General features: G+C 48.1%; 1 protein-coding gene across 10 annotated transcripts in view; it reads right to left on the reverse strand.

The window, feature by feature from the left end:
* Positions 1 to 2,803: 2,803 nt before the first annotated feature.
* si (sucrase-isomaltase (alpha-glucosidase)) overlaps positions 2,804 to 14,135 on the reverse strand; it is a 37,706-nt gene continuing 26,374 nt past the window's right edge. For all 10 annotated transcript variants that reach the window (XM_048981896.1, XM_048981889.1, XM_048981894.1 and 7 more), the window contains 21 exons: positions 13,889 to 14,057; positions 13,001 to 13,097; positions 12,670 to 12,782; positions 12,201 to 12,326; positions 11,968 to 12,096; positions 11,615 to 11,722; positions 11,333 to 11,395; positions 11,121 to 11,237; positions 10,747 to 10,837; positions 10,043 to 10,181; positions 9,691 to 9,824; positions 9,441 to 9,475; positions 9,229 to 9,345; positions 6,759 to 6,907; positions 6,062 to 6,146; positions 5,882 to 5,938; positions 5,610 to 5,734; positions 5,030 to 5,118; positions 4,628 to 4,677; positions 4,075 to 4,254; positions 2,804 to 3,160 (listed from right to left, as the gene is read on the reverse strand). In XM_048981896.1, coding sequence (XP_048837853.1) covers positions 3,083 to 3,160; positions 4,075 to 4,254; positions 4,628 to 4,677; positions 5,030 to 5,118; positions 5,610 to 5,734; positions 5,882 to 5,938; positions 6,062 to 6,146; positions 6,759 to 6,907; positions 9,229 to 9,345; positions 9,441 to 9,475; positions 9,691 to 9,824; positions 10,043 to 10,181; positions 10,747 to 10,837; positions 11,121 to 11,237; positions 11,333 to 11,395; positions 11,615 to 11,722; positions 11,968 to 12,096; positions 12,201 to 12,326; positions 12,670 to 12,782; positions 13,001 to 13,097; positions 13,889 to 14,057 — 2,251 coding nt within the window. In that variant the 3' untranslated portion in view covers positions 2,804 to 3,082. The remainder of the gene's footprint in view (positions 3,161 to 4,074; positions 4,255 to 4,627; positions 4,678 to 5,029; positions 5,119 to 5,609; positions 5,735 to 5,881; positions 5,939 to 6,061; positions 6,147 to 6,758; positions 6,908 to 9,228; positions 9,346 to 9,440; positions 9,476 to 9,690; positions 9,825 to 10,042; positions 10,182 to 10,746; positions 10,838 to 11,120; positions 11,238 to 11,332; positions 11,396 to 11,614; positions 11,723 to 11,967; positions 12,097 to 12,200; positions 12,327 to 12,669; positions 12,783 to 13,000; positions 13,098 to 13,888; positions 14,058 to 14,135) is intronic.

Consider the following 14,135-nt stretch of genomic DNA (forward strand, 5'->3'; position numbering starts at 1 on the left):
GAATATTGTGTAAAGAATCAGGACTGAGTAACATGATTACTGTTAGAAGAAGAACATAAAGCCGTTTAATGTTCGCAACGCGTCTGCATGAGAAACTTCAAGACTTTCATGCATTCTGGTTCAGGATGCACCTTAATTAAGCCAATTAAAATACTCCAACTGTACATCCAGCTGTATGACTGACTACCATACAGACACAGCCATCTGTTAACTGGCGGCTGAAATCTGAAATCTATAAAAATAATTCAACAAAAACCAAATAACTGATTTCACCAAAAAAGGAAAAAATTGCAACAAATCATAGTAGCAGGTATGTGCCTGTGAATGTGTGTGTGTCACACAAGAGGCGGATTGTTGGTGAACTGTTTGTGGTTCGGTCTCTGAGGGAGGGCTGATGGTGACTCCACCCCCCCCCCCCCCCACCTGCATGTCACAGGTCACAGGTGAGGTGGAGGTGATGACGAGGTTGGGGTACAGCCACCCCGGGTCCATGTGATGCTTTTTATTGTGGAACCAAATGGTCCTGACATGAACGTCGATGGAATAGCAGTGTTTTCCTGGATGTATAAACTCCCCCTTCAACTTCTCTATTTTCAGGCTGCTTACGGCTCTTCCCACACGCCCCCATTCTGACAGTGTTTCTTCAGAATCTCCATTCTGATCCCAGAATAGCTCAGCTGGGTGGTGGTCTGCACGCTGCTCGTGGCATAGCCGCGGTGTCTCTGTACACACACACACACACCTCAATAAAAAGGTCAAGTACAAGTTAAGGTTCGGCTCATCCAGCATCTGAAAGGTTTGGCCAGGTTTCCGGTTGTAGTAAAACTGCTTCCTAGAGGCTGTAAAAACAAACTTCTGAGAGACGAGCACGAATGAATAAAAGAAGAAATGGAAAAAACAAAAGACATGACTGGTCCGGATGGGTCCTGAGGTGTGAAATGAACAGGCTGCACTGTGTCAAGATGAAAAAGTCAGATCCTTCCAGAATGTTCTGGGTGAAGCTGCGTTTGGGTGTGGCCACGTTATTGCTGTGAAGGGCATCGCGTGTGATAAGCGAATTGCACAGGTGAGAGCCAAGGTAATGCGATGGAATGCGGAGGACTGCGAGAAAGGCGATTATTTGCCCTGCATACCTGCTGACATCACCAGAGTACTTCATTACCCTACAGCTGTCTCTCTCTCTCTCTCTCTCCCTCCCTCTATCTCTCTCTCTCTCCTGCTTGCTTTCCTTTGTCTCCACAGTAAGCTGTCTCATGGCAGGGTAAGCCTGGTGCAGTTTGATGAACACTGCAGCACAGACATGAACGTGTGCGTGACAGAACATGACAGTGGGGTCCCTGGAAACGTCACAGCAGACTATAGGAATGGGAAGACAGCAAGGCCTTACTGTGTTACCTGCCGTGTTCACAGCCCCGGTCGGGTATATGCCTGTTACAGGGCTCAAAAGGTACAGACTGCTCTTATAGGTAGCGCTATCAGTACTTTACTGATGAAGACAGTACTCATGAAACACTCCCATGAGTACTTTACTGATACAAAAAGTACTGGAATAGGGCTTCCATGAGTACTTCAATTGATGAAAAAAGTACTGGTGTAGAGATGAGTACTTCCCTAACAGAAGATTCTGATCAAGTACAAAACTTTACTTTACAAAAGCAGAATGTACTGCTGAATGTACTGCTGAGTACTGCTGAGTACTGCTGAGTACTGCATATCCCTGCCAGAGACAGCTGATTTTTCAGTTAAACTACATGTAGCCTGCTCTGTGAGTATATGGCAGTAACTACCCAAGTGTAACTCTTCCCCCCCGCCCCCCCTCACCCCCCCCACCCTACTCGCAGTTGTTTGCTGTTACACGCTCTGTGTCAGAGGTTTATAGCAGCTGTAAATTAGTACACTGAGTAGCGGTATGTTTCTGGACAGTAACATCTTCCCTGACATCCCAGCTCCTCCACTTCCGCACCGGGCACAGCGCCAGAAGGCGAGATGGTATCCCAGGCGCAGAGCACTTCAGCTGACCGAAATCACAATGCTATCTCTTTCCACGGATACTTCCAGAAGGTAATATAGACACACACCGATGACATGTGGATTTTCCCCTGTATGCATGAACCTTTCGGGAAAAAGGCTTAGAGGGGGTCTGTATTTTGGGATTATACGCTGGGGCTTATCTTAAACGTATTTTTCTGAGCACTGTATAACGCCCTTTCAGCTGTGGTTGACCTTTTCACCTATAAATATGCCTTGTGTATGGAGCAGTGACCCATTACCAAACCCTGTGTTACAGGGCAGCGACCCTTGACCTTTGACCTTAGGGGGCATGACCTGTTTGTGAAGCGTGCATCCACATAAGCTGTGACTGCACTCAGACGGATGTGCGATTTACGTGGCCGTCACTGGATCTGCTGATAAAATGTATTTGCGCACCATCTGGAAGGGGGGGAGGGGGGGGGAGGGGGGGGAGTACGGTCGGCCCCTGAAACATCACACCTGCATCGCTCGGGGTGGACAACATAACAGTCATTAGCAGGACGAGCAACAAGGGGCCAAACCGCTGGTACTGACTCCCAGAGACGTCACCTGGAGGGCCCCGGATTCGCCTTCTCATTAGCGCCTCGCTGCAGTGTTTTCCTCCACTGGCCCATCCCCCAACCAATGCCAATTAGAGCGGAAATCAATTAAATTCCCTATTGCTATTCGTACCATTATAGTTACACCTGTATGAATAATTGGCAATTGCATCATTATGTTGGCATCTAATGGGGCAGGAATCTCACCCTTTGGACAAAGTGACAGACAGGTATTCATGTCCAAATCTTTGTCGTGGGACTGGAAAACAATGGTCCTGGTTTATTATTGTTTAGTTCAATATTAATATATCATTAAAACATGCAACAGATACAAATACTCCAACGTAATGTTTTCATCAAACTGACCATATCACATATACAAAATATCCTCAGCGAAATGGCCGCCATTCATTAATCTGTCATGTAGAACATCTCTGAACATCTCTGAGCACTTTCTGAACATTTAGTTTTCTTCTGTATGATGCATGCGGCTCGCCTGCATGGGGTTCCGGTTAAATACCCGTCCTCCATGTGATGGTAATGTTTTCATCCACAAAGATAGATCTGTCTTTTATATCGATCTTGAGTTCCTGGAAAACAAAACCGAAGGAAGAATGAGAATGGACAGGCGGCTGTGCCTGTCAGGGGTCACTTAGAGATCCGGCTTTTCCTGCTTCCGCGGGTCTTTGTCATCTCCGGCGGTAGGCTTTGTGCTGTAAACCGGACCAAATCCTGGCACATCAGCGACTTGATGCACATATACAGTATGAGGACATTGTCGATGACTGATGGCCGGAATTAAACCGCATAAAATGCTGCCACAGACATCATTGATATATCCAGCCATCCTGCCGAGGCTCACGGAGGGGAAAGGGGCAGCAAAGGGCCCCGCGGATGAGGCTCCGGTCCATAGGACACACAAACCACCATACATGATGAGAAGTTAAGAGATAAATTACCTTAAGAATAAGAGTGACAATAATAAATTTCCTTAAGTGTTTCTCAACCCGGTCCTAGAGGACCCCAGACAGTTCGCATTTTTATTTGGTCCCAGTTCCCAGCAAATCAAGAACATAGGACAGGTGTCTTGGGAGCTGGGAGGGAGCAGAAATGTGGACTGTCTGAGCGTCCCCGAGGAACGGGTTGAGGAACACTTCCTTAACTGCATGTGTTTGGACTGTCAATATTACTGCTCGTTAAATACCACCCTAAAACCAGTCAGAGGCAACGTCACTGCAGTCTCACAGTTCGGCAGACAGCCTGGGGGGCAGGTCACTCTGGATGTGCCATTGATGGCTTTCACATCCGCCGCACGCAGACTGCAGAATGACACAGCCACTTGATTACATCTTATTAATGCTCGGGATTTTAGGACTTAGCCTCTGGGACATAGACCCTAGGCCTTCTTTTAAGATGGCCCCGCTCTGGTGTCACATGATAGGACTAGCTAAAGTCCTGGGAACCAAGGCCCCCCCCCCAGAAAGGTCCAAAATGGCCTCCTCACCTGTACATCCACATCATAGCTGAAGCTTGTGTTGGGCAGGTCTTCAGGTAGCCCCTCACCACGCTGGACGGTGACCCCCGTAACCGGGTTGGTTCCGGCTCCCCACACCCTCAGCGTGTCCAGATGCAGCCGGTCCACGTCAGCCAGGTCTTTGTGTATTATGTTGTTCTTCAGCTTTTTCTAAAACCGGGGGGGGCACATCAGCCTGCTGTTTGACAGCCACCGCCCCCCCTCCTCTCACAGGTGGGGTGAATGCACACGCAGATATTCACAGGGGAGGGTCAAGATGGTGCAGCAGAGCCACACATGGCCACCGTATGTTTATTCTACAAGGAATCCATCCATTTGCCGAATAAATAAATTAAAAACTGACAAGCTGCATCACTTTGCGACAAACAGAGGGAGACTCCCCACTGGCAGCAGACAGGGTCCTGATTAATACCCCCATCCCAGGGAACCCCCCCCCCCCCCAGATGTTGGAATAAATGGAAATAAACAGCCTTTCTTTTTTCTCGCTGTTTGTGGAAAGTGATGTCAGCATGATGTAACATACCTGGCTGGCAGTGAAATTCGTCAGCAGGTACTTTCCTTCTTTGTAGGTGTCTGTCAGAGAGTGAGTGAGACAGAGATAGAGAGAAGGAGGGAAGGAGCCAAGGAGAAAGAGAGAGAGAGAGACAGGGAGGGAGCCAAGGAGAGAGAGAGAGAGAGAGAGATGTGGACACCGGGGACTGAGTGACAAGATTCTTTTCTGACGACGAATGTTCCTTAAACAGTTGCCTCCCATTAATTCAATCGCGACCGATATAAATATCGTTTTCAGAGGGAAGCGCTTCTCTGAAAGCGGCCTTTTGAACTTTTCTACCTTTTGATGGCCCACGACGCCTGGTACTTCAAATCACTGCCCTCACCCCCCCCCCCCCCCCCCCCCCCATGCGGGGTGAGCTGAATGACTCACCGATGCCCTCCCCATCATCCCAGAAGAACGATCCCTCAGCGGATCCGTTGTCGTCCAGAGCGACGATGAGTCCCAGGGGGTTTTGGCGGCTGCATGGGGGTGTGTATGTGTCCGGGGGGGGGGGTGATGAAGGAGAAGAGACATGGAACACAGTGGCCACACTTCTTGGAGGATTTTTACCTGCCGACTGACACACCGAGACTGAGCTGGAGGCTGAGGGGATGGATATTAATATGCATGTTGGGAAGCTGGCATCAGGTCAAGCCCGTGCTTCGGGAGACGGGTGGCACAAAAATGAACACCTATCGCTCAGGTGTCTGTCTGCCGCGCTGATAATGACACACGTGCAGGCAGGCGGGCTGGTGGCGGGGGGAGATAATCACCCACCACCCGGTCTGGCTGCCGCCCATCGCGTAGCCGTGGGATCTCGCTAATTTCACCTGCAGACTTATGACAATGGAACTGTGGCACTGATCTGATCTGAGTGCTGACGATCACACGGGCCGCTGCGTAGATGCTGCCGCCAAGACGCCAGCCGGGGAACTTCCAGAAGAGGGGGCCGTGCGACGGGCAGAGTTACCTTAGCTGGGTGTTCATCGCTGCATCCTGCCAGGGAAGGATGTAGCCGCCCCGCACATGGAGGTTGATGTGGTCATTTGGGGCTTGCAAGGTCACATACTTGCGTCGGTCCTCGATGTACTTCGCCTTGGGGAGGCAGCGGGGACAAAAGTAAGTCCACTGCACAAATCTCACCTCAGGGCCACACCCACCTTCAGAAGACATGGGACCTGTCCATTGGGGAAGATCACTGAAACAATGCTCAGGCTTCATCGGAAAATGCAGGTCGCTCACCGTGTAAAAGTCATACCAACGTGCATCTGGTATGTAGCCGGTAACTTCAGTGACACCCTGGGAAGGAGAGAGAAAGAAAAAGTTCTTGGTTATTACCTTGACCACCCTTCGCGCAGAACGTGAGAAAATTTATGAACGAGAGAAAACATCTGTCATGAGTGGTGACAGCGCGATCCATACCGGATCCATGACGGGGGTGATCAGCAGTGCGGGGCCCCACAGGAACTGTCTGTCGATGCTCCAGGTAGTCCTCTCTTCCACAAACCTGGGTGTAAGGAAAACCCCCTCCCATTGTCAGTGGTATGCCCCTCAGTTAAAAACCACATGGACAACAGCACCACACGGGGCATGAAAAGTGACAGATTGGGGGGAGTACTGGAGAGAGAGAGAACTCAACAAGGAATAGAAATGAGAGGAGACATAACGTGAGCAGAATAAACCTGAGCAAAAAAACAGCACAGAAAAGAAACAAAAAAAAAGATTAAGGACGTATAAAAAAAAAAAGTAATCAGAAGGGCGAAAGTGAAGAAGGGATAGACAGAGGATTAGTCGGAAGAAAAAGAAAGGAAGGAGAAAGCCACGTTAAGGGAAACATCCCAGATGGAGCCGCTTACGGTTAGCACCTGCTAACCCATCAGTTAGCCCCCATAAGCCAACACAGGGCCGGTACAGGTGGAATTACCTTGCTTACTCCCCCAGGTCCTAGAGAACTCCAGTTACATGCTGAAGTTAGGCAGAACCCGAAAACAAATGTGACAAATCCTGTGGGCCTCTGGACCAGAGTAGTCCATCAAAAGTTGTACACCAATGTCGTCCTGAATCTCTACAGGTCTGAGACGTTATCTGGGTGTTGGGCTGTGGTTGTGCACATACTCACTCGTGTAGTAGGGGCCGGATGACCGTGCTGCCCTGGCTGTGAGCCTCGAACATGAGCGTGTACAGATAGGGCAGAAGCGTGTAGCGGATCGTCAGGATGCGACGTGAGGAATTGGTAAAGCTGGAATTCCAAGCCACTGGGTCCTGCCTCTGTAAATGACAGACGGCCTCGGCGTCACTGACACTGACGTTGCGTCAGATTCACAGCCCTCGCCAACAGCACTGGCAAACGCCGAATAACAGTGTTTCCTCTGCCTTCCCTCGCGGAGCGCTATCACCCAGGAAACGTTTCTGTTGGCCACTTTTTCCCCCACAGCGAGCTATAGTTCCACAGATTCCACAGACGTGCCACTCAGGAGCCACAGGGCGAGACTGAGCAGGAAGCATGTAAACCATACAGCAAGCGATTAAAACATGACCTTTTTATGGCAATAAACGGCTGATCATCAAGAGTTCAAGTACACTGTCCTGAGGTATCTCCTCTTCTGCTCTATGCGCGAAGTATTATTATTAAAGCTATAAGACTATATATGTTCTAATTAGCATTATTATTGCTCTCACTGTATAAACTTTGACATATAAACAATTTCCTCACTTTTTTGTTAAAAATAAAAAGCAAAGTTGAAAATTGTGCTAAGATCTTTCCGAGGTTTTTGTTCTCCGTTTTTATGTGTCTTTTTTATTCTTCATGGGCTCCAGCAGAGAAAACCCTTTTCTCGCTCTTTGACTGGAGTCGCGGGGACCTTTGAAAGCCTCCATTTGCCTTCAGATATCAATACTGTGCTGAAATTAACAGCGGCCCCGGCGATCGATGTTGGGCAGCAGGAATGAGGAAGTGTGTCAAAGACAGGGTGTGTGTGTGTGTGTGTGCGTGTGTGTGTGTGTGTGTGTGCATATGCCTGTTCCACACACCGCACTTTTAAAAGAGGGTGTGCACATCTCCCCAAACAACAGTCTCGAAAATGGTTCCGGAACATTCCCCAAGTTCAGGAGGAATACTGCGTTGCTGGCAGTGACCTCGTTGTGATACTGTTGGAGATTCAAAGGCTATGCTATCATTGTGTAGCAAACAACAAGATTATGTTGGTGATTTCCAAAGCTGATGCAATTCAAATACGAAGTAAATAATATACAAAAGACATAAACAACTATTATTGAAGTTAGAAAGAGACAAACTGTGTAAAAATAAGACAAAGTGCAGGAGTACAGGGACGTCGCTACAGATTTTGGGCCCCATGAAAGCAAATTATACTGGGCCCCCAACCCAGATCAATCCAATTATGTTTCAAATTACTGTCCTTCAATCATTCTAACCTCCCTCTCCTTTACAGCGCCCCTGCAGGGGTAACAATTATCGCACGTTCTTGCTTTTGCGCCATATGCGCAGATCTCTCCCAGAGCACCAGGCCACCACACCGCGGCCTAAGGGAGCCCAGCCTCTCCGCCCTGTCCCCCCATATCCCCTCCCTCATCCGCCACCTCACTCTCAATCCCCCTCCAGGTCGTTTGGACTCTCCAGGTCCTCGCACTAAACCGATCGTTCAGAGGGGCGGCTGCATGTGAACACGAGCATGGGGGAATTGGCGGAACTTTGGCTCAGGGTGCTGAGGGTAAACAGATATCAAAGGGCCTCATTAATGAGTGGACACTGTCCCGGCCTCTAGCACTGACCTCTAGCTTGTTCCCTCTGGTCCCCCCCCCCTCTCGTCGCTCCTGGGCTAGTCGAACATGTCAGAAATAAACAGCGACCGAGCCGTGTAATAAGTGACCCTGAACCACTCTCCTTCAGCCCCAGGCAACACCGCCGTCGTCTTATGGTTGAACATTCGCTTCATTTTCCCGCAGTTTAAACATCTATTTGCAAGACATTATGGCTTTATGGGAAGCGAAAGGGGGCAGAGGTGTGTGTGTGGGGGGGGGGGTAACCTTGAGAATTCAATTTTGCATGCACCTCCCTTCAGCAATGTGGTCATGTCGTATTTCAACGAGGAAATTTAGTAACGCTGCATCGATCCCCACTGTTGTGCTTATTGGATTTTAGATGTGTCCCAACAGTCCTCAAAGGTCAAATTTTAAACAAATACCTGACAACCAACAGTCGCGGAGTAGCAGGGTTACTCTATTTAAACTTGCTATAATCTCTCTCCTTCTTACATTTTATGCATTTAGCAGGGGATTTTCATTGAAAGTGATGTATATTTGTTTGAGAAAACAGGGTCAGGGAGTTTCTGGAGAGACTGGGGGATAAGGGCTTCGTTCAAGGGCCCAGCGGTCAATCTGCACTGCTAACCCTGGGATTTGAACCAGCGACCTTCTGATTGACAGCGTCCTAACCCACAGAGCCAGACACTGACCTCACGGTCTGACCCACAAGCCCAGGGTTGAGTCATATGGAGATGAAGACAAATGACAGCTGTTTGTACGGGACAAGATTCACACGCCACCGGGAAGGCGGGGCTGTTAAAACTCACTCGGTTGCCCTTGCCGTTGTGGTTGCGAGAGTATGGGTAGAAAGCACCCAGCTCCATCCAGCGGAGACACATCTCATATTCGGCTTCCTTGAAGAAGCCGCAGATGTCTGCTCCAGTCTGCAAGAGCAGCCGTTTCATTTTATCAGTCACATGACTCAATGGTGCACTGCAATTGGTTGATTGTTGGAGACAGTAATTGAATAGGAGCTTACATATGAGATGCCAAATAAACTGAACTCCATCATGCCTGGGTGGTGTAAAAAAAGGAGAAAAGCATCATGGGTAGGGGTACATGGGTAGGGGTATGTCTGAAAAAATAATGACAGTGCTTCGACATTCTGATCGTGAAACTTTCTCTTTTTAAGTGAGCGGTGTAGCATGACGAAAACGAACATGAACGGGAAGCCATTAAACAAAAATGGCACGGACGGTGAGACACCCCCATGTCAGATCTCCACCTACCAATGACTGATTTGTAGAGCTGGTCCCAGCTAGCGGTGTTGTCTCCTAACCAGTGGCCCACCCATTTCCCACTGGAGGGATACGTGGACCGGGAAATCACCACTCCTCTCTTTTTCGTGATGTTCAACAAGGCACTGATGAGAGAAGAAAATAATACAAAAGTAAGATTTGGTTGATTATAAGCAAAAACCAGTACTCTAAATATTCAAAACACTCGGTAGCGACAAGTCTATGAATTAACAACACTTGGTAACAATAGCGATAGCCCTGCGTATTCATAGCACTTGGTAGTCATACAGATAGCTCTACAGCACTGGGTTGATATAACATTGGGTAATCAGCCTGTACTCACTCATAAGTGGGTTTTGCCTGGGACCATCCATAGAGACTGTGAACGTCATAATGTTTGACAGGTGTGCCATCAGGCAGATACTGCATACTGTTCATGCACAAGGTCTTGTGGTTGAGACCCATGTGTTTCGACTCCAGGGCTGAGAGATATGGCATGGAAGTGCGTCGTAAATTAGTCGTATGCCAGTGGGTTGTAAAAGTTTAAGACTATTTCTCAAGTTGCAGCTCTGCTGCTCTAGTTTGATGCCTCCCCGATATAAAACAAAATCACAAATATTTATCCTGAGGATCTGAAGGCATGTTGGATCTAAAACATACCTCTCTGCAGGCTCTTACGTTTGTCTCATATTAACCAAACTCTGAACACCTCAGGACAAAATTGCAAAGGTCTCAGTAGGTAGCCTATCCTATGCCTTCAGCTAGCCTACAAATATTTGATAAATTCAAAGGCAGAATATAAATAATGAATTTTTTTATTAAGGTACTTTTTTATGAAACGTGGTTTGAATTCTTCCCACTCATCCCCTCCACTTGCTCTGGTCAGCAATGATTTTATGAATCCCCCATTGAAACAGAGGTATTTCATATTAGTAAGATAAAAATGAAATTTCCACTTCCCAGGAGAAATAAAACATCTTTTTGAGGAGCAAAATTTCTCAACGAGCTGCAAAAACAAATGGCTGAAGGTGCGATGGGTGTCCTAACCTGGCATGTAGGGCGGATTGTCGTAGATCGCAGGTCCTGGACATTTTCCACCCACTGTCCCATGGACGAAGCTCACTGGCTCATTCATGTCCTTCAAAGGAAATGAAAGGTAGTCCTGGTTGTGCTGTGATTCTGCTGGAATGTCATGCTTGAAGCTCATTCTGTGACCTGGCATATGTGTTATGTTGTTGCCATTAATCTTGCTCGTTATATAGCACTGCTAACAATGTAATGGATGCACGGTGCTGTTTTTCTCATGTTTGATTTGGAATTGTGTGCGTAAATAGATATTTCATTACAATTAAAAACATCCTTATGTGCACAAATGAGGCACACAGGCCAAGAACGCAGCGCAAGCTGGAGAAAGAACCTACGATCCACAAGCCGTCGAACTTCAAGGTATTGTTGTAGTAATCATTGATCTCTCTGTACCACCATTCGATTGTTTGGCTGCGGAAGAAGTCTGGGAAGGCGGTGTAGGCCCTGTATATCTGCGGAGACAAACCGAGGGAAGATGCTTCTGTTTCAGAACACTCTGAAGCGAAAGGTGGGTATTATGTATGATGGTCGAAGAGAGACACTATACCTCCACTTGAGTATCCCAATCCAAAGACTCATTAACTATGACACCGGGGAGGTCAGGCCACACCTAGAATGCAGTTTCTCTGGTTATTATTATCATTTATCATTTTATAAGTATGGGCTGGCCCCCCATCCTGGGTTGTTCCCTGCCTCGTGCCCATTGCTTCCGGGATAGGCTCCGGACCCCCCCGCAACCCAGAAGGATAAGTGGTTTGTAAATGGATGGATGGATGGATGGATGGATTTTATAAGTACAGTATGTCAATCATTTCTCGGTTGAGTTTACCTTTCCCCACATGATCTCGTCACTATCAGGCCATTTGATGAAAACGTTTTCCTTTACTCCACTGGTGAAGGAGGTGTAGTCCGTCTCGTTACCCGCAATGGCAGGGTCCTAAAGAAGACAAGCCATTTAGAGATCTCGGAAACGGTCCAGTGACATGTTCAAGCCATAGAGGGTAGAGGGTGCTGGGGATCTCAGTTAGATAAACATAATGGCTTCTGAGCACATGATGGAAAACCTGCAGCTTAACCATGATGTGCTGTGAAAGAAAATACAAATGTGTGGAGGTCGCCTGCTGTGATTTCCTCCAGGCGATGGAGGATATCAATGCTTCCAAGGTAAGCCTGAGCACCTACCAGGATAGGGATGAACCTCATGCCATCTTTTCTCATGCGGTCCACGAGAGCAGGTAGATCCTTGAAGTCTTCACTCAGGGTGAAGTCCATTTGCCTCTCCATGTAGTCAATATCTGCATACTGGACATCCTGAACGAGACAGTGGCCAAAGGTCACGCTTTGGTATGTGAGTATCAGTCCTGGATATCCATTTACATTTACTACCCAGTTACAGACAGGTGCCAGGTGCTTACGTAGGGAATGCGAGCATCCCGCATCTCATTGTATAGGTTCTCAATCTCAGTGGTATTTTCGTATCCATAGCGACAGAGCTGGAATCCAAGTGACCAATAGGCTGGCAGAACTGGACGGCCAATCAACTGTTGAAAAATGGAAAAATTCGAATGAGCCTGTGAGTCCATAGATCCATGCAGCCCACTGGTATTCTGGGGAGGAGTCTATAGATGCAGCCAGTCCCTTGCTATCCAGGCCAGGACTCGAGAGATCCAACTTCTTGTGGGACTGGTCTCAGAATGCTTAGAAAGTGTCATGCCATTAGACTTCGACAGGGGTGAATCTCATCCATGCTTTGTTTTCTCTGTAAATACTACAAAATACTACCGCTGCAAATGTAGCATCAAGGCTGGTCTTAGCATGACCTGACTGGCAGATAGCTTCCACACATGCACACGCACACACACATAGGTGAAACAGGGTGCTTACTGCTGTGTACTGCTGCACCACCATCTCCGGTCTAGGACCGAAGACCATGAAGAAGTCCAGGATGCCACCAATGGTGCGGTACGTTAGCGCGGGCGTCGGCTGAAGGGTCACGTCTGACATGAAGGTACATGTGGACAAAAGGACAGCCGGTCAGGGCTAATTCACATCAGTACAGACGTCAGAGCTAAATACGGTGCAGCTATAACATCATTCAGAATGATATCAACCGTGGAGATAGAAACAGCTTGCTTGTAGAAGTCCTTCTACAGAGATCTCCTCTCCATAACTGCTAGAATGGAAGGAGAGCAGGGAAGATGGGGGGGGAGCTCACCCATAGCATTGCTGTTGAGCAGGAGAACCCCATGTGCGTGGCTTGTGTTCTCCAATCCCATGTAGAATGGGTGTACACCATAGGAGTTCACCTTGTACTGTAAGTTTGGGGAGAAAAAATGAGTTAGAAAACCGTGGGGGGGACTGAGAGTTTAAGTACTGAAGGTCTTTTCTGTTTTTGTGAAGGGGGGGGGGGTCCTTCTGGGGTGAAGAGCAGGCAGAAGGTCTTTGGGTTGGGGGAAGATGGTCAGGAGTTTGTGTACTGATGGGAGGTGACATCTACTGACAGTACAATTTGGATGGCACTCTTCAGGGAGCTTCACACTCCACACGACATGAAGCAGACCTTCCCAGGACATGCTGCACCACTGTGGTTCAGGGCAGTTTAAACTTCAATCTCCTGTAGTGACATATGCCCCATTTAATTTTTTTTACTTTTTTTTGGAGGTATTTTGAATCGTTTCCTATTGTACTGTGTGTGTGTGTTTCTTTAACATAAAAATAGTTCTGTAAATGAGCATGGTCACATAGCCTGGTAAGAAGACACAGAGCAGAACCGGATTTAAGGGTCTCGAGGAACTGGTGAGGTGGGAGTGTAATGGGAGGATTATGGAATGCGGACACGGGATTATGAGAAGACACAACGGAAAATGGTATTTGAGCTGTACAGTGTGTGGCGTGAGGGCCCAGAGGGGAAAATGAGAAGAGGCGGGGCTCGGGGTGAATGCCTCAAGGGACACCTTATTCCGGAGTTGGAATGAAAGAAGTGCCAGAGAGCAAGGAGAGGAGCAGGAAGAAGAAGACTTCAGACACCTGAAGGAATGATTTGAAGGACATAGGGGTTGAATGGATAAGAAGGAGTCAAAATGTAGGGTGAATAGAAGCGTACCCCCGGCGGCTGATCTTTGGAGAACATGCCCCAAGTGTTCCAGTTGAGGTCATGAAGATAGCTGGTGTGCTCGGTCTCTCCAAAGCCATAGATATATTTGGACGGAAGGCGTGTGGAGATCTGAATGAAGAGCTCAGAGAAGGTGAATCCAGGGAGACTGGAGTCCCATCTGTGAATGGGAAAATGGGACAGCAGATTAACCCAACCCAACCTTCTGAGCCACTGGAAGCTGCTGGCCGCTGCACTT

The sequence above is a fragment of the Brienomyrus brachyistius genome, chromosome 17 (genome assembly GCF_023856365.1).
Source record: "Brienomyrus brachyistius isolate T26 chromosome 17, BBRACH_0.4, whole genome shotgun sequence".
Taxonomy (NCBI): domain Eukaryota; kingdom Metazoa; phylum Chordata; class Actinopteri; order Osteoglossiformes; family Mormyridae; genus Brienomyrus; species Brienomyrus brachyistius.